Source organism: Calypte anna, chromosome 2 (genome assembly GCF_003957555.1).
Source record: "Calypte anna isolate BGI_N300 chromosome 2, bCalAnn1_v1.p, whole genome shotgun sequence".
NCBI classification, from domain to species: Eukaryota; Metazoa; Chordata; class Aves; order Apodiformes; family Trochilidae; genus Calypte; species Calypte anna.
In genome coordinates this window covers 43,579,586-43,600,207 of record NC_044245.1, presented here as the reverse complement: position 1 = coordinate 43,600,207, position 20,622 = coordinate 43,579,586, and the positions used below count along the sequence as shown (strand labels likewise).

Genomic DNA, 20,622 nt, shown 5'->3' with positions numbered 1-20,622 from the left:
CATTGTGAATTGCTTAGTGATTAATGGAAATAACAAAGATGATGTATTTTTCCTAAATTGGTGTCATGTTGACAGAGAATATTTTGATTGAGATAATGTAAATGCTGATATTAATGTTTGGTTTTGTAATGTTTAAGTCTTTTCTGTTGATGGAAATATATGCTCAGCTCCTCTGCAAAACTCACTATTTGGTTAGGTGTCTGTAAGCCTGTGAGTATAACAGTTGTTTTGTAGGTAAGCCAGTCTTAGTTGTTTTGGCTTTGTTTTTTCAAACACAGCTTTTAATGTAAGGTTTTTAAAAATCTTGGTTTATTTGACCAGTTTGTTTTTGATAACTTGACAAGGTTATACTCAAATAAAATGGTATTTAGTACAGCTAAGCAAGGTACCATATTTCACTTCACAGGATTGCTTGTTCTGATTGTTTCAGAGACAGAGTATATGGGGATGAGGGGACAAAGGGGCAGAAAATTGTAGTAATTACAACTGATAAGGCCTGTACAAATAAATGTAATTACAGTCGTGTAATGCATGGGAGTAATGCATTTTGAGATTAGGAATATTAATGAATAAACAACAAATGGCTCTATGATCTCTTTTAAAGATGTGTAATGAGAATATCTCTTTTTGCTGCTGAGCATTATTTAACATTGATGGGGAAGTTCAGGTCTTAATACTGATCAAATGCGGTCACATCCAAGGCTCAAATGAACTGGCAAGAACTTTGTGGTGAAAAATCCTCATGTTTAATCTGTGTTTTTGCTATTAGTAGCCACTTATAGGCTTCTTGAATTAAAATCCGATTCCAAGTGTTTCTATCACTTTGACCTAAATTTACTGAAGTTGTCTCTCCTACTTTTCCCCTTGTATAGTTTGGTACAGTTTTGTATCTTGGTATATTTCAGAGTACAAGCATTTGCATCACACAGCTGGGAAAGTGTAAATTCAGCTTTGTACCTTATTTCCTGTTTTTCCATTGCTCTGGAAATACAAAGTAAGTGGGAGTGGAAGCAGAAAACATACTTTTTCATTAGTGGTATGGGTTTTTCAGTTATTTTTTTTCCTACCAATTTTGAAGCCTTTTGCATGGGAGAAAGGGATAAAAGAAGGGGGCAAAACAATATCAGCAATGTTTCAATTGTGTCCCAGCTGGAGAATATTCACATGACCTTCTGGCAGCCTGGAAGCTTTCTGTGGCTGGGAACAGTATCAGGCCAGCTCAAGCATGGTGAATATTTCAGTTTCTTTGACACTCTTCCCCCTCAGATGCTGTGCCCACTAATGTGTTACAGCTACACAAAACCATCCGGATTTAAAATGAAATATGCCTTACATGGAGATGTTTGGCATGACTTGCAGTTCTGCTTTTCAAATGTTTTTTATTGAATGTTGTTTATTTCAGCCACAAAGAACCATGCTAGAATACAGGGTTGTTTTATTTTAAAAAAAGAAAAGTGTCTGTGTAATCTTGAATGACAATTTTCAAAATTAATGTCTAATTATATTTTTTCATGTGATGTCTGTTGGCTGACACTGCTACAATGTAATCTCTGGTTTCTAGTTTTAAATCACTGCTAAATTTGTTTAAAAATCAATTTTTTTAAAGCCTTTTGGATTTAAATTAATTTCTCTCTGCCTCTCCTCCCCCAGCAGAACAAATTTAAGAGAGAAACAGAAGCACCTACATTTCTGCCATAAATGACATGTTTTTATTCTACATTCATAACAGATTCCTAGGTTGCACTGCAAGGTGGTAACTCAGATTATAGTTTCTATCCCTATGTCAGTAATTTACATTATTTTCCCAGTGGCAAATAAACTTGTGATCTCTTTCCTATTCTGATGGTGACTCCACTACTTTCTTACCTTTGTTACCAAAATAGTAATTGTCTTGTTTATCACTGACTTAACTGAGCCTAGATTCAACTTGACACTAATCTGGCAAAGTTCCACAAACCTTATTGGTTTTACTTTTTTCTGCTTTTCAATTTTCTTACTGTTTCCATAGGGCATATTTGAATTTTGCTCTAATAATGAGTTCATTTATAAGTTCATTAGCTCACAGTAGGAGGCAGAATGAGAGTATAAGACATATAGAAGCTGGGAAGGTGGCAGTCTGTAACTTCAGAGCTTTGAGAAGGCTGAAGCTTAGATCAATGGCAGCAGGAAGAAGACTTGTGCTCAGTCATGAAGGACCTTTGCTGATGGAAAGTTTCCGTGGCATGACAGCTAATGCAGCAGTAGGCAGAAATGTACACAAGTCCAGCCACAAGAAGTAAAACTCTTGTTGGTTAACCTTCCTAATTAATTTTTAAAAGTAATTGTGTGTATACGTGCTTTTATATATTATTTTTATTTATCTGGAATACATATGTGTATATAATATTTTTATAGAAATAAAAAATTGAAGATTTTTTTTTTTTCAAATTAAGGATTTTGAGATGCAGAGCAAGTGAGCATTGGGAAGGACTGTGCTTAGGAGGGGTTAACCAGCTGTAGATGGAGAGATTGAAGAAAACTTCTGGTTTGGTTATAGGAGGTTTTTTTTTTTCATTTTGAAGAAATGAACTTTATTGCTGGCTTATTTATGTTGCAGTTCATTGTATATGTTTTTGTGAATAAGGAAAATAGTGTTTTGGGTTGAATTAACAAATGCATAACTTGTGGGATGTGCACATTAATCCTGTTGTGCTGGGCGTTATCCACTTTCATATGCTGAACTTCATGAAAAAGTTGGAGAGAGCAGGAAGCATAGTTTAGAACCTAGAAAACACAACCTCTGGCCAAGATGAATGAACGTGACCTTTTGATTGTAAGATTCATATCTGCAAAGAGACAAAAGATGTCTGCAAGGAGGAGGTACAAGGAGGCTGCAAGGAGGCTGGAAATTCCTGGTGGGTAAGAAGAGAAATGATGACTTGATACTGCAGCAGAGCAGATTCACAGCATAGAGTGGGATAAATGTTCATGCTGAAGGAGGGTGCCTTGACCTGTTGAGGAATTTCATAATGAAATATTATCAGGAGAAGTATGTCAGTAATGATACACAGATGAGATCAATCATTTTTGGGAGATAAATCTTTATTTATAATGAGCTTTGTACTTATATAAGTTGCCTTTTTGTCAGTGTTAAAATTAAATTTGCCTTTTTACATAGTAATGCACAAACTGTAGTTCACTGAGGTTGTAGAGGAAACTCTAGGGAAACATCATGCAGGGTGACAGAGTTGCTAAGTCCTTTTTGTCATTCAGTTCTTCATTCTAGAGATAGCCAGCAGGTGTGCCAGTGTGGGATAACTCTTGATCTTTATGCCAGTCAGAAAGTAAAACAGAATAAAGAACACCTGCTTCCCTCAATCAGGGGCCATTAAAATGCGAGGAGCTGAGTCTTTCCAACTTTTGGCTAACAGCATAGAGCTGGAAAAAAAACATTTTCCTCAGATGTTTAAAAGCCTGGAAACAAGGGTTGCCTTCCCCCATCCATCAAAACCTCCTGATTGGGGTTCAGGTAAGCAGTTCTTGGAGCAAAAAAGAACCTATGAAAATACAGCAGTGAAAGTGATATTAAGATCTGTGTGGCTACAAGGGGTTTTGTTAGTTGTTGTTTCACTCTAAGTTGTTCTCCCTTAGTATGTTTCCCTAGTCAACCTTTTCTCAGAAGAGAACCTTTTCCCCTCAAGCCATGCTTAAGTCCCATGTTAGCTTAGTCAACAGTGAACCTTAAAATCTGTTCACAGTTGCTTTTGCCAGCTGATTAAAATAACTGGATTTTCAGATGGAATTAAGAAGCCTAAAGAAGCTTGATGTGTCACACCAAAAGTTAAAATGACATTTATTTTTTTTTAATTTAAGGTTTGACTTTTTTTTAACTTCCTTTTAGTTCATGTTACTACACCACTAAGCCCTTTCAAATTACAGCATGAAGTGGATTTGGTGATATCAGTTTGATCTGTATTATTCAGGTTGCTCTTAAATTTTAGAAGGACCATAGCTTTGTTTTGGTGATCTTTTCTTTCTGTTTTTGGTTCCTTCCATACATACTTTTTCACTGGACATTTAAGACCTTGGATCATGGTTCTGATGCAGTTTTCATCTCTTAAGGCTTGTGGACAGGTTTGTTGCAATGTGAAAGCTTGTTAAGAGTGAGGAAGCTGTTTGTATGCTGATTTCCCCCCCCTTTTTTTCTAAAAAAAAAAAAAAACAACAAAAAATCCAAAACAACAATAAACAACTGGATGTATTATGCTGTAAGTGTTCTGTCTGGATATTAGGGTATGTCTGGGTTTTACTTTTAGTTTGAAAGATTTTTGAGGTTTAATACTATTCAGAATTCACTGATGAATACATATATATATATACACACGTATATTCTGTTTGGGCCATTTACCAAGAAAGGAAATACACATTTTTGGAATTCTATTTCTACTGGCTTGAAAAACAGAAGTCTAATGCCATTCTATCTTCCATCCTTACAATTATTTTTTTTCCTATCTCCCAGAAGAAATCAGCACTTAAAGGCCCTCACTCCCTCTCTCTGTGCATTCTTCTCTGTATGTAGATAAAAGCAACCTTTTCTCCTCATTAACATATAAACACTATATATCCAAATATATGGACTATATATCTAAATCTTGCATTTTGCTGACTTGTCACAGAAAGGGGAAGTGGCTTGGAATATTTTACAATTTAATGTGTCTACATATTTTATAAAACTGACTTTAGACTCTGTAAAACATAAAACTTTGGAAGAAATCCTTTCTCTTGTAGCATCAGCAAGAGGATTCTCATTATACATAGGTAACGTTCCATCTTTGTATTTATACCATATCAAAATTGGAGTGTTTCTTTTAGTTTCAACTTCCTTCTTTTGTCTTAATACTTAGAGGTCTTTAAATGGGTGTGTGAGATCAGTCACTCATCATCAGAGCACAGCAAAACATCTCTTCCTTATGGAAATCTGAAATAAAGCCAGTCTTCTCAAGAAGATCACTTGCAAGAATTACCATTCATTACCATTAAAGAATTATCATTCATCTAATTTACCAAATTAGATGAAATTTTAGACTGGATATAAAGTCTAGTTTAACAAAAATTTGGGGGTTTTAGCTGATTTCTTGATTCCAAACAAAAAAAAGCTGTACCATCTGGTCACTGGAAAACAAAATGTAACATTCCTTTTTTAAATTGTCATAGGAATTTTTTATACGTATTTCCAATTTTATGTATATGTACCAATCTATATAAATTACCAGTTTTACCATTTCTATGCATAAAGTGATATAATTTATTCATGTGTTATGCACATAACTTTGTAATAGTTACACATTTCAGATGAAGTATGAAAGTTACTAAAAAGCTTCTATCCACAATGCTTACTAAGTCTGAGCTATTATAACTATATATAACTATTTGACAAGCAGTTTTACAACTTGAAATAGCAAGCAGTATAGAGAGGTCAAGGAAAAGTGGAAATCAAACCTCCTGCTAAATCAATTAAACTTCCAGTAAATATTGTGAAATTTTAGACCTTGCTATGACAGAATATTAGTAGTGTAGATATGGAATAGAGTAACTGCAGAGCTGTGTAGAGGCAGGCATTACATGCAGTCAGAAGTTTTTAAATTTTAAAACTGGATGTTATTCTGAGTTGTACTGAAGTTGAAAAATTGTAAAGTGAGAAAATCCATAAACTATTTTAGTTTATCTCTGGAAAGAAACTTAAAGGGAGTGGTGCATTGGGTCAATGAGAGTGTCTCCATTTATGACGTAAAACTTAAACCAGTGTATAAACCAAGTTCTGAACAGAAGTATTTTCAAAAACAGATGCTCTTGACAATGTTTATTTGTTCCTCCCCATCTCCACATATGTTAGAATTCTCTTCCTATTCAGGCTTTCTCTCACATGCTAAAGAAAAATTGCATGCCTACAGCTTTTAATCACTTCTGTATCTTTTGGAAAAATGCTTTGTTTTCTGTGAATGTCAATAATGTTACTCTAATGTCAGTGGTATAATTCTTGGTATATAAATGAAGTCAATACACTAATGAATTTTTCCTCAAGGACATGAAGATCCTTATTGCTGTGGTTTTCTTTATTCCAGCTATTTATGAACTCTCTTGTGAAGCATACAAACACTTGGGCAAAAGTTCAAATTACTACTGGATAGATCCAGATGGCAGTGGGGCACTGGGACCTTTGAAAGTTTACTGCAACATGACAGGTAACTGAACTGTATTTGCTCAATAACTTTTTTTTTTTTTAATGTAGTTGGGAGAATCTGTTTATAATTCATGTTTTTTGGCAAAAGACAAATAAGTGCTAAGAGCTTTCCATGAGAAGAGTCATCAAAAGTGTGGTTTCTATTCAGTATAGTCTGAGCATGACAGTAGCTAACCCACTTCATAACCTTTTGAATTGCAGCAGTTACTTTGCCTTAACAGGTATTTGTATTCTCTGTGCTGCATCATGAAAGTAATGTCTATAGTTCATGGCAGCTGCAGAAGGCAACTCTTCAGAAATGTCAGACTTTTATTTCTGCTCATGTATTGCTGGCTTTTACACACTTACAACCACAGTCAGGGGATAGAAATTATTTATGAAAGAAATGAAACATCTGAGCTGTCTTGTTTGCCTGTTTTGTCTTTTTATCTGGTGTTAGGACATACCTAGTGTAACTTCTCAGACCACTGTTTTGTTTTGTTTTGTTGTGGGCTTTATTTCCTGCTTTCAACATTTTTTTGAATAGGTAATTTCCCATCTGGGAATTCTCATGGAAGATATCTTGTCTGAGTCATCTGCTTTGACATACTGAAGCAGAAAAATAAGATAAAGGAGAATGAAAAAGCACAATTTTTAGCCGGGAGGGTATTATTCCTGTTACCTGGTCTGTTAATGCATGACAATTATCTCAGCAATTTTTCCTATTATAAAATATTTTGTAGCTGATCAAACGTCCCCCAACTCTTCTCAGATGTTTGCATAATAAGTTTGAATTTCTGTGTTTGTAATGGAAAGCGGGCATACGTTTTGAGTCCTCAGACTTCAGTATCACCAGCATACACATGAAAGCACTGTAAGAAGCTGAAACAGTCAATAACTCTGCCCCTCTGGAGATCATAGTCACTGAAGCTCATGTAGCTCTTCCTGGGGGCAGAAACCTGTACTCACCTGGATTTGTGGGGTGGGCATCACCCAGCTTGGGTGGTAGAGACTGGAGCTTCTATGGCACACACAGTAGACCTCAGGTCAAGTGCTTAGAGATAGACAGCCTGTTGGAGAATACCATTGCTTCATCTTGCCATTATTGTTTGCTTTTTTATATTAAAAACGTAGCTAAAAAAGAGCATAATCCAAGCTCTGTGAGTCCTTGTACTGGAGAGGCAGGGCAGCTTATCTGTTCTGAGATACAAGTGTAAAGGCAATCTTTCACATAAGTGGATCCTCACCCACTTAGGGCTTTTAGAATCTTGAACTGTATCGGCAGCTAATCAGGCAGGCACTGCAGGGAATAATGTCAAGAATTGCTGATATATTATAGTGTGGGTTTTGCTAGCTTTTGGGTACTCTTCAAGGGTAATTTTGTAAATTAACAATATACCACCATAGTGGTGTCAAGTGCAAAAGAAGTACACCTATCCTCTACTACAGTGTTACTCTCTCATAAGTGAGTAATTCTTATGAATGAAGTGAGGAAAAAAATAGAGAAAAAAGTATGATGCCAGGTAAGACAGCACTCTCCCACAATGAAACATCCTCCTTAAGGACAAAAGTTAATAGAATACATAATCCCTTTGTTCAGCAAAGGTGTCCTCCAGAGTTTTTACTATCTTTTCTGGCAATGATCCTTGCTTCATCTTCATTAATTTGGCAGCAGACCTTGCCTTGTTGCTATCTTCAAGCTGTTTTGATGGAGGGTTCCTATCTCAGTATCTGGTTTAAGGCCTTTCTTATTTTCTCTTTAATTGCCATTAGAACAGTAATGGGAATGATTGCTTTTTAAAGATATTTGTTGCAAGATATAACCTTTTAGAGTATTACGTTATCTGTGTGCTATTTTTTATTTCTGAATTTCCAGGCTTTATTCAATTTCTCCTAGTAGTTTTTGCTTCAGTTGCATTGAGAAAGACACAAGTAGGAAGTTAATAGTACTCCCTATTTTTTCTCTATTGTTTTTATTCCCTTAGCCCATTGAGGAGTGTGAAAAGGTATCAGATCAGTAAGTTTACCTAGATCTTGTGCATTTGTTCTAGAATCTTCAGAGGAGTTAATGAGACATAAACAGAGGAACAATGCAGAGGAGCCATACATGCTTAATATGTATCCTAATGCCTAGGTGGGACATCAGTGGGAGAGGCAGACCAGTGCTTCTGTAGTTCTTTGAGGCTTTATGCCAAGATAGGGAAATAATATTTGCTGCTGCTTCTGCTTCATCATTTAGACTCCTCATGCAAAGTAGAACTAAGAGGTTTTATAATCTATTTTACCAGAATATATGTCAGTTAATTATTTCTGTTGGTCCTGAAGTCATTATGCCTCTCTGATGTGGCTTTTATCTCATTTCAGGATCAAAATAGCTGGAAGCATAATGGCTCCATTTAAGTGGTACTTACCCTATCCCCTTTCTAGTGCAGTTCTTTTGCCTAAAGCTGCAAGTCTTCAAGACACTTTGAGTCTTGTAATGAATACATTATGTGTATTCATAGCCTGCCTCATTAAGGCCAAAAGTACAGGGTGGCTTCTCTACCTGCTTTCCACCTTCCTTCCTTCTCTTTCTCTTCACTTTTTAAAAATAAGTGGCACATAATAATCACTGCAATGACTGCAAGTAGATGTTAAGCAACCATAACTATCACATCATTCTGTGATTTTTCTGTCGTCTTTTGGTAAATTGTGAGTCACTGGACTGCTTTTTACTGTAGAAACATATGGCACAAATATAAATGTGCCATTCATCACTATATACTGATGAAAACTGCCCCAGCAGTGGTAAATGTTCAACTCTATTGCACATATCTTTATCATTAATTTTCAGATGAGGCTTTTTTTATGAGAACAGATTTACTGAACTTTCAAGGTACTAAAACTTTTATTCATAGACATACATATAAATGAACGTGAAACAAATTTTTGAGCCATGTGATTCAATAAGGCCTCTTTTCCTGCATAGGTCATCCAGTTTGAGAGGAGAAGGAATGAGTATTTAGTATTTTTTAGCTGTTAACTCAAATAGAATAAATTGCTGCACATTTAGGTGCAATAAACAATTTTTTTTCACTGGGCAGTGGTATGTTGTTGTGTAACAATAAATGTAAAGAGACCTTACCCAGTGTAGAGTCATTGCAGAATGCTGCCAATACAAGTATTTTAGGTGTTTTACTTAAATAAAGGAAGCAAAAATGTCTTCAGTGTTTCAAATGTGATTTATAAAATGAAGTTTTGATTTTTAACAGCATCTCATATGCATTCCTCTCGTGGTAAAACTTTGGTTCGGATGCTTTTAAGTGACTCTGCCAGACATTTTCACAAATTAAAATTACATTTGAGAGGAACAAATAATTTAGATGGATTGAGGCTGTTGTTGCAGAGTATCCAAGCTTATTTCCTTAAAACAAGGCCAGAAACAACCACAGAAAAGGAAGAAAATGGAGAAGATGTGTGGGGAAGGGCAAAAACATCAAGCTGTTTAAAACACTGGTTTTGACCACTTGACTTATCAAGGTAGATGCTCTTTATAAAGAAGAGAGAACACATGCTGAGGAAGAAGGAAAATATTAGTCATTGAAGCATTAGAGAACTGTGTCTGGCACAGCATCTCTTCTGGCAGACTTCAGGTGCCAGATTGATTTCATCCTCCTATCAACAAACTAAAATAACAGACCTATCAGAGGCCTGGAGACAGAACAGATTATGTTTATGTGTTTGCCTTCCAAGAAGGCTGAAACATCCTGCATTTCAATTTAAGTTCATTGATTAATTTTATTTTTTTTTTTAAATCTACGTTTATTTACAAAGCATGCCCTCTGTACTCTGTGTACGCTGCCATAGAAACAGTCTCCAAATGGAGGTAAAAGTTTTGATAATCTCAGGGCTCATCATTAGGGGAAAACAGGATGTGAATCAACACCTAATGACTTCACTAAACAAAAATGTGGTGTTGTAACATTAGGGTTTGCAGTAAATCACATTAGAATCATGTGAATAGATATTTGAATATTTCTAGATGTTTTTTTCAGTCACTCTTGCATGAAAATGAAAAGCTAGCCCAGTGTGCAACTGCAGACATATATCATAGACGTACAACAAAAATTACCTTGTGAAATCTGCCCCCAGTAAAAGGTTTTTGATTTACTCTATTTCAGTAGAGGACAAACTTTCTCATTGTTATTTAAGGTAGTATCTCAAGTTGCCAAGTAATGGAAGCATTTCTCACTGTCCAACTATTTTCTTTGTTCTTCCTCTCCCTTTCCATGTTTTTTTTCCTTTTCCTTTTTTGTTTTTTCCTTTTCTTTCCTTTTCTTTCCTTTTCTTTCCTTTTTCTTTCCTTTTTCCTTCCTTTTTCCTTCTTTTCTTCCTTTTTCCTTCCTTTTCTTCCTTTTTCTTTCCTTTTTCTTTCCTTTTTCTTTCCTTTTTCTTTCCTTTTTCTTTCCTTTTTCTTTCCTTTTTCTTTCCTTTTCTTCCTTTTTCTTTCCTTTTTCTTTCCTTTTTCTTTCCTTTTTCTTTCCTTTTTCTTTCCTTTTTTCTCCTTTTTCCTCTCTTTTTCCTCTCTTTTTCCTCTCTTTTTCCTCTCTTTTTTCCTCTCTTTTTTCCTCTCTTTTTCCTCTCTTTCCTCTCTTTTTTCTCTCTTTTTTCTCTCTTTTTTCTCTCTTTTTTCTCTCTTTTTTCTCTCTTTTTCTCTCTTTTTTCTCTCTTTTTCCTCTCTTTTTCCTCTCTTTTTCCTCTCTTTTTTCTCTCTTTTTCTCTCTTTTTTCTCTCTTTTTTTCTCTCTTTTTGCTCTCCTTTTTCTCTCCTTTTGCTCTCCTTTTGCTCTCCTTTTGCTTTCCTTTTGCTTTCCTTTTTCTCGTTCCTCCTTTTTCTCATTCCTCCTTTTTCTCGTTCCTCCTTCTCTTTGTCCTTTTTTTCTTTCTTTTCTTTCTTCTCCTTCTCCTTCTCCTTCTCCTTCTCCTTCTCCTTCTCCTTCTCCTTCTCCTTCTCCTTCTCCTCTCTTCCTTCTCCTTCTCCTTCTCCTTCTCCTTCTCCTTCTCCTTCTCCTTCTCCTTCTCCTTCTCCTTCTCCTTTCTCCTCTCCTTTTTCCTTCTTTTTATCCTTTCTCCTTTTCCCTTCCCTTTTCCTTTTCCCTTTTCCCTATTTCCCTTTTCCCTTTCCCTTTTCCCCTTTCCTTTATCCCCTTTTCCCCTTTTTTCCCCCTTTTTTCCCCTTTTTTCCCCTTTTTTTTCCCCTTTTTTTTCCCCTTTTTTTCCCCCTTCCCTTTTTTCCCCTTTTTTCCCCTTTTTTCCCCTTATTCTTTTATTTTCCCCTTTTTTCCCCTTTTTTCCCCTTTTTCCCCCTTTTATTTTCCCCTTTTTTTCCCCTTTTTCCTTTTTTCCTTTTCCCTTTTTTTCCCCTTTTTCCCCTTTTTTTTTCCCCTTTTTTTCCCCCCTTTTTTATCCCTTTTTTTTCCCTTTTTTTCCCTTTTTTTCCCCCCTTTTTTTTCCCTTTTTTTCCCTTTTTTTTCCCTTTTTTTCCCCTTTTTTCCCTCCCTTTTTTTTTCCCTTTTTTTTTCCCCTTTTTTTTTCCTTTTTCCCCCTTTTTTTCCTCTTTTTTTTCCCTTTTTTTTTCCCTTTTTTTTCCCCTTTCCCCTTTTTTTTTCCCTTTTTTTCCCTTTTTTTTTCCCTTTTTTTCCCTTTTTTTCCCCTTTTTTTTCCCTTTTTTTCCCTTTTTTTTTCCCTTTTTTTCCCTTTTTTTTCCCTTTTTTTTCCCTTTTTTTTTCCCCTTTTTATTTTCCCCTTTTTTTCCCCTTTTTTTTCCCTTTTTTTCCCCTTTTTTTTTCCCTTTTTTTTTTTCCCTTTTTTTTTCCCCTTTTTTTTCCCTTTTTTTTCCCTTTTTTTCCCTTTTTTTCCCTTTTTTTCCTTTTTTTTCCCTTTTTTTCCCTTTTTTTTCCCTTTTTCCTCTCCTTCTCTCACTCTCCCACTTATGTGTCCTACTGGAGAAGTGAGAAATCCAGTAGAAGCTGCTTCAGGCCAGTAATATCCATCAGTTTTTTTTAGAAATTTATTCTGGTACATTACTGAAAGCCCAAACAAAGCTTGAATTTTCTGTAAAACTTTTATTTCTGCTTTTGAACACTTCAGACAAGCTAAGGCAATACTGCTAATTTACACCTGAAATTATGAGAGAAGTTTTTGAGATTTTTTTAAAATATGATTTTGTTTTAATCATAGTATTTCCTGCAGGATTTTTCTGTTGTTTGGGTCAGTACAGATATGGGGGGAATATGTGTTTCCTGCATTACTCAGAAAGCTGCTTTTTGCTTCTGTGGGCTTTGAGGAACAAGCACAGTTATCCAGCTGTATTGCATCAAGGCCTAGAAGGTGTGCTGCTTTGTTTGGGTTGGGATTTCTGGCATATAGAAATACTTCCTTGTATGTGCTTCCTCTTAGAGCTTCCTTGTCTTTAAAAAACAAAGAATGGCTTCTCAGCAAGTCATAAACAGAGCTGGTGGTGTCTAACTGGTAGTGCTGTCTTGTCATGTTGACAAAGAAAGCTACTTGCCTGTTCTAAGTATTCTTTCTGTTGTCATTTGCTTTGAAACTGGAATCAATGTAACTAAAAGATCAGAGAGCACATTGGTTTAAAGGAAACATTTTAAAATCTGTGATTTAATCACAAGCAAGTGATTGATTGCAAGGTAGCAGACAATTTTTAAAATATAAAAGAGAGATTCATTCCACTCTAGAGTTCCCAACAAGTATTTAGGATGCAGTGCTGTTCACTGATATGTAATTCTCCAAATTAATTTATCTAGAATGGCAGGTGAGCTGTGTTGTCACTATTGCTGTTAAAACTTTAGGCCTTTTACTTGGACAGATATATTATAATGAATATGCTGCAGAAGACATCTGTTTCGATCTGTACAAGCACATATACAGAGAAGGAAAATATTGCTGATATAGGTTCCCTACACAGGCAGGAGATAAACAGAATAACTCTCCTGTGACTCCTTCCCCAGACTTATTAGCAAGTGAAGTTACTGCACGTTATGCATATTATGTAGGAATGTAAATTTACAGTGTTATGAAGGGTTTGTTTTAAGTCTGTCTTTGAACACCACTGGTAGATCCCAAGACTACGTACTTTTTTTGCATTTTTGCATTTTATCACTTTTAGTTAGTGCTTTTCTCCAAAAGAACACAAATGTGCAATAACTGAGGTGAATTTGCAGCAATATTTTTATTTATTTCCAGAATGGGTGCTTAGTACAGGTTTTAAGTCAGCATGAGAAGTATGCTGTAAACTCAGTGTCTGTTCCACATGGTGAGAGACAGAACTGAGGAAAAAGCCTCAGGACTCAAAAAAAAAAAAAAAACAACCTCAAAAGGACTTATATTTGGAATCATCAAAGAATTGGCCTTTTTTAATCTCTAAGGCCACAGAAGGAAGCACTTCCCTTTGAAATTATGGCAGTCTATCAGAAAATCCTATGAGGAGACTGCTTGAATCCATGAAAATCAAGGAGGAATTTCCTGGGAGAACCAGAGTTTGTTACAACCTCCTGAGGTTATCACTTATTCCACAACATCAGAATGTGAAGAACAGTTGAAGTACATTTGTTATGATGTAAATAGAAACCACTTATAATATGACACAAAGTCTAGCCAAATGGGGCAACAGATATCAGAAGGAGTCTATGAGACCTTGTGCAGTGAATAGGGAACAATGACAGTTGTGGAACCTCCTCAGAGTAACCCTTCAGATTTGGAATAGAAAGATGCAAATTATGCAAACCAGGTCTCTTGTTCAGAGTTTTAATTGTTATGTGTAAGGATCTCTCTCCACTCATGTACTGGAAGCCAAATCTGCCTGATTTCAGGCAGATGATATATATAAGGTAAAATTCAGCTTAACGTTTCAGCTTTATGTTAGGGGGTTTGTGCACACTTTTATTGTGCTTAGAGTTCATGTTTATGATCCAGTAATAACATTTTATGCTTCCTGCTTTAGGGGTTTTTCCGTTTCTTAGGCTCAAATTTTCTTTCTTTCAGGGAGCCTGAAAATATTTAGGTTTTATTTAGTATGTGTCTCTATTATTGTGACAGGAAATTCTGAGAGGGGACTACTGAGGTAATAATCTTCCATTATCCTAGATAAGATTTATGAAACTAACTCTGCACACACTGAAGCATTCAATAGTAAGCAACTTAGGAAAATCAGTGAGAATAAATTATTCCTTTACCCTATAAAACTGATTGGATTTTTTTTTTCAGTGGTACCTTAAACCTTGAGACCAATCTTTGCTTTGTCTCCATTGCTTTTCCAGCAACTGGGTTGATTTGGCACTTCTTCCAATAAGACTTTAAAAATGGAAGCTCAGTTAATGCCAGCTGTGGTTATTTTCTTTCTTAGGAGGCAGACATGCATTTTGAAAGTGACTATTTGGACACCACCCACTTACTTGCTCAGAGTCCACTCACACAGTCCTTCAGCTGCTTATCCAGCCACAGAATGGCTGGATCTGCTACTGATGACTGCTTGGAGTCCAGCAGGCTACTGGTGGTTGAAAGCCTCATGAACACATATCTCAGGCTCTGCCCTGCCTGTTTTAATGCCATCAAACGTATGAAACACTGAATGAAGTTCATGGTCAGGTCTTTTGAATTTAGATTGCAGAAAACCATCACTGACTTCTCCAAAACATCGATTCATTGTCCATCGATTCATTGATCCATATTCAGGATTTCATGGCATCCATCAACCAGGAAAAGCTGTATCTCACGGTTTATTTCTATGGTCCCCGTACTTCTTGCCAGCTGAAACTGACAGAATAGATAGCCCCTTGGTCAGTAAACCACACATGGGGAACAGCAGGTAACACAACATCAGGAGTGCCATGCATTTCTGATCCAGTTTGGGAACAGTGGAGAAGGCAAAAATTTGTGGAAGCATGAGCAGATCACAAGGTCACTATGAGACATGAATGGGATATAGACAAATGCATCCCTTTGTGTTAAGCAAGGCATTTCTATAGCAAAAGCAAGCACTGCTCAAAACCCTAGTGAGAACTAGCCTTGTACCATTAGGAGAATTTCTTATTCCTCTGGTTCAAGAAAGCTAAATTCAGTCTGGGATGAAGGCAAACAAAAACTAAACAATTGATGAGGGGCATAGAGGGTCTACAGAAGAAAATGACTAGCAGGAATAAGATGAAGTCTGAGAGGATTGCCATCACTTTCAAGAAAGATATGAATTGTGACACCTTCAGGAGTACTGCAGAGTTCACCTTCCTCATGACCTGTGGAGCCAAGGACAGCAGCCATAACAAATAGAATGCAGAGATGTTGCCAGGGGTCCCAGTGCATTGGAGCATTCACTGATGACCCATCAGTTTCAGGAAGGATTCTTGCCTCTAAGGTGGATCAGGCTGGGGGTATTCAGTCACTCTGGAAAGCCCCTGAGATGGAACCAGGCTGAGGGAGAACAGGGCTTGGGCATCTTCTGGGATGCATGACCAGCCTTTGGGAGGAGGAGCCAGGTCTTGCTCACATGCTCAGGGAACAGCTGATTGCCAGCTCTGCTGGGGTCAGGATGTAATATTCCCCCAGGATCCTGGTGCTCTTTTGCCTTCCTCTCCAGCATTCAACATGACCCCTTGTCAGGCCTCCTTTGGCCCATTTGGGCTGGGTTACTGCCCACTGTTTTAGCACCACAGCTATGGCCTCTCATGCCCTGCAGATGCGGGGAGGAAGGCTTTTTTTTCTCCCTGTGGTGGCCTAGCAAATGTCCATGGGTTTTTTTGCCTTCTTCTGCAGCACTGAGCACGGTCCCTTGCCAGGGCTCCTTTGGGACATTCTAGCCAGGTGCTGCTGCTCCTCTGCTTCTGCTCCATGAATGTGGCCCTCATGCCCGCATCTAGGGGCAGAAAGCTTTCTATGCCTCCTGGGTGGGCACCCAGAGGCTGCTGCTTTTTTTCCTCTGTAGCACTGAGCACAGCCCCTTGTCAGGGCTCTTCTCAGTCCTTTTGGCTCCATTCTTTCCTGCTGCTCTGGCACCCCCAGGACACAACTCCTGCCTCGGCTCTCTGGGGCTCTCTTGCCCATTGCAAGTTTAGAGTGGGAGCAGCTCTGCTCTTCCCTTGGCTCCATTGCCCCAGGGTTTCTTGCTGGTGTAAAACAGGCTGTGCTTTCCCCACAAAACAGCTCTCCCTGTATGCAGCACAAGCACGGGGCAGTCACAAGAGCACTTTTTATGCATCATGGGGCAAGAAGGACAGTGGTGCAGCAAGTTTTGGAAACCAGAAATTGTATTTTTTATCAATAGCTGCCATACTTTTGAAAATACCCCATGGTATCATACACCACCTCTTCTTTTTGTTTAGTTGGTACCTATGGTCATTCTTCAATTTCTTTTCTTTAGGAGACAGGGACTGCTTGGACTCTATTCCTGCTGCTACATTCTATGACTCTGTGGCTTTCCCTTGCCAGGTGGCAAGGTATGAGTTTTTCAAGATAAACTGAAAAAAAGCATCACCCTGCTCCTTGCTACACAAGTATTGTGTTAATACTCAGCATTCTGAAAGAATTCTGAAGAAGCTGAGTGAGAGGAGAGAACAGTTAGAAGGGACACATAGTCCCAACTCCCACATCTCTTCAAGGCTGACCAAAAAGTTAAAGCATGGCATTAAGGATGTTTTCCAAATGCCTCTTACACACTAACAGGTCTGGGGCATCAACTACTTTTCCAGGAAGCCAATTCCAGGGTCTGACCGTCCAACCAGTAAAGAAATGTTTCCTCATGTCAAGTCCAAGCCTCCCCCTGATGGACAGAGCTTTGATTTGTTATCACACATCCTGACACTAAGTACCAGGGAGATCGACACCTCCGTCTCCCCTTCCCCTTCTCAAGGCAGCTGTAGAAAGCAGTGAGGTTGCCCTTAAGCCTCCTTCTCTACAAACTGGACAAACCCCGCTCTACTTATAAACCACTCCTTATGAGCCTTTCAGCTCATGGACATGCCTTCCATCCCTTACACCAGCTTTGTTGCCCTTCTCAGGACATGTTCATGTACCTTCACATCCTTTTTAAATGATGGGGCCTAGAATCATGCAAATACTCCAGGTGAGTTTGCACCAGTGTTAAATACCATGGGATAATCTTTCTTTGGACTAGCAGATTATGCTGTGTTTGATGCACCTCAGGATGTCATTTGCTCTCTTGGCTGCCAGGGCACACTGTTGACTCCTGTTGAGCTCCTGTCTACTAGTACCCTTAAACCCCTTTCTGCAGGGCTACTCTTCATATTTTCCTCTCCAAAATTTATATTTGTGCCTGGAATTACTCAATTACAGATGCAGATTCTGGCATTTAGTCTTGTTCAATTTCATACTATTGATGATTGCCCCGTGTTCCAATCTAACCAGCTCCCTCTACAAGGCCTGGTGTCCCTCAAGAGACTCAATGTTACTTCCCAATTTAGTATCAACAGCAAACTTGATGAGAGTGCATTCAACGCCTGCATCCAGATCACTGATACAAATACAGAACAGAACTAGCCCTGGAAATGAGCCCTGAGTGAGGAACACTGATGATTATTGATCAGCGAAATGTAGCCCAGTTCACTACCATCAGTCCAGCCAGTTCTTCACCCAGCACATCATGTATGCGTTTTCTGGGGTGTGTCTTTCCCTATCGCTATCCCTTTTCCCTTCAAACCTCTAAGCAGTTAGTTTCTAAATGGTTTTCATTATGGTCAGTACTTTCATTTGAGTTGCTTGTATTATTCCAGGCATCATCTTTTTATATTATGATGGGAATTCCTTGAGAATGCTACATCAAATGTAGTCAAGCAGCTACATGTCCAGTAAAGATGCATGAAATGCATGTGTACTTAACAATAGAGAAGGTTGTGCATGTGTAAAGAAGAGTCATTGCTAGAGGCCCAATTGCAGGCCCAGGACAAGTATGCTGGAGTCTATGTAATCAATAATCAATACGGTAAAATGAAATCAACTTTTGGAGTAACCAACTTGATCATACATGGAACTTTGTCTGACTCAATGTGGTATTCTCTATAATCCCTAAATATCAGGATGTCCCATGTGAATGGAAATACTGCCTTGCAAATAAAATTTTTTAGTGCTCTGGAAAGTAGTTAGCTGCTGTCATACATGACTTCTGTGAATGTTTGGAACCTCAGTAGGAGCAGAGATGGTGTGGTGCATCTTTTGTCAGATAAAGATAAAGCCAAAACACTTAGACATTCAATTCTATTAGACCCAATTTCCAAAGTCCACTTATGCACATGTCCTGGTCTGGACAGCACATTAATGAATTTTTCAGCACCTCAGGAATGTTAATTTAAAATACATAATTTCTATATAAAGAATTGTGTTATATTTGTTGATATGCAGTGTCATATTTCTAAGTATTACTGGAGTAGAAGGGACAGTATTTATAAGTCTTCAATAAAAAAGAAAATAGACTTAGTAAAACAAGCATCTTTATCTTCAAATATACTACCCTCTTCTTGAAATTCCATGGTGCTGTCTGTGCATTGTTCTGATTTCTGTACTTAGGCAGAAAAAAGTGTCTGCAGGAGAAACAGGTTTATGGTAATATACAATTTTCTGCTTTTATTCTCAGGAATCCTATGGCTGCTGCTGATAGAATTATCTGAAAGCAAAAATGTGTTGGATATCTGTTAGCAGGAAGCCAAGGAAGCAGCTGGTACAAATAGGGTTTCTTAGAGTCTTATTTCTATACAGCACTGTCTTTGAGGTATATGACACTTTGGGTACTACTATCACTGAGTATGTACTACAAGCATAGTTGGAGTTTCTGTTTCCTTAATGGAGACATTTGTATAAAAACACTGTTGCTTCTGGTGGTACCAGTGTCCCCTGCTGTGAGTTAAGTTCTTGTAATGATGGTTGCATAGCTCAAGATGAGAGGAAAATAGAATATTGCATGTTTTGGTTATGAGACAGTGAAAAATATTATATACAGAAATCTGTGGGCTTAGTCCTCATCATTACAGTCATTTTTTTTTTCATTAAAATGATTAAACTGTTGACCTTTCACTACTAAGTATATGCAGGATATTTGCCATTTCTCAGGACCAAGCTCTGCCTTTTTCTGTAATTTATCATAGCAAATTATGATTTCTCTCTTCTGTCTTAGGTTTAGATTGACATGGAACTAGATCACAACATTTGAGAAAGGAGAAAGTTTTAAATAAACTTTATTATTACTTCAGTTTGAAGTCTAATTGGCTTTTTCTTTTCTCCTATTCTCACTCTGTGACACATTTCAAACCACAGGTGGGCTAAAAACCTCTGTAAATAATATGTTTTAAAATAATGCATGGGTGTTTTATGTTGAATGAAATCCCTAAGGCACTGTGGTGTACTGTGGGTTTTATGAGCGTTTAGAAATAAAGACATTGAAAACATGAAAATTCTTCTGTCAGTCACAATGTAATAAGCTTTATTTTACTGTCTGTCCTGTGATAATGGACAGTGTTTCTTGAATTTTCTAATGAACAAATGCTGAAATGTCAAATAAACAAAAAACATGATGTTATACTAAACTACATGTGACAGTAGTGCTTGTTATTTAGTTAGGTGATGCCTCAAAAAATTTGGTTAAGTTTACATGGCTTCTTCAAGTGGAATTTTAAAGTTTAAATGCAGCTTTTGTGATTCAGAATAATGATGAAATTATTAAAAACTATCAAGAGTGTGAATTAGAAATTTGAATTATAACTTATCCAATTTGGAGACAACTTTTGAAAATAAAATTAAAAATAATATTTGTTAAGAATGCAGTTGACCAGATTTCTCTTTTCTCGTGGTTAGTTGCAAATAGCAAAAAAACTAGTATCAAAAGGAAGCTACATTCTTGAACACAGAAATGAGGTTTTTTTAACTAGTTCACCTCAATCTTGCCCAACATTCACTTTACTGATGCAATAATTAGAAAGACTGCTTCAGTGCACTACATTCCTTTTCCTGTCTGTTCATGGAAATGAGTTAGCAGGATGTGAGAGAGGAGAGTGGAGGAGAATTATGTTGCATCAGTGAAGATTATGTCAAGGAATCAAGCACTGGAGAAAAAAAAAAAAAAGGTGAAGTTTGATTAGTGGTAAAAGTTGAGACCTTCATTAGTCTTCTTTCTTCCTCTTCAGCAGCATGGAAATGAAAACTTAACCTGAGTTTTCAGTCAAGATACTTCAGGAAGTGGTTTCTTAAGATTCGAGGTAATAAGGTGAAAGCTTTTAAAGCCCCTTTTATTTAAGCTATTCTTTCAAATATTTTTTTTTTCACTGTGGCACTTTTTTCAGTGATTCCAGCAAATCCTGTTTAGGATAGTAACTGTATTCTGCACTATGTTATTTTGTAAAAGAAAAATTCAGCTAGTAGTTGATTTCTTTG

The 20,622-nt window shown here is 37.2% G+C and overlaps 1 protein-coding gene across 1 annotated transcript in view; it reads left to right on the top strand.

Moving 5' to 3' along the window:
* Positions 1-20,622, top strand: part of CNTNAP2 (contactin associated protein like 2) — an 816,026-nt gene that overhangs the window by 588,627 nt on the left and 206,777 nt on the right. Inside the window, exon 12 of the mRNA XM_030444894.1 lies at positions 6,102-6,221. Within this exon, the coding sequence (XP_030300754.1) occupies positions 6,102-6,221 (120 nt within the window). The remainder of the gene's footprint in view (positions 1-6,101; positions 6,222-20,622) is intronic.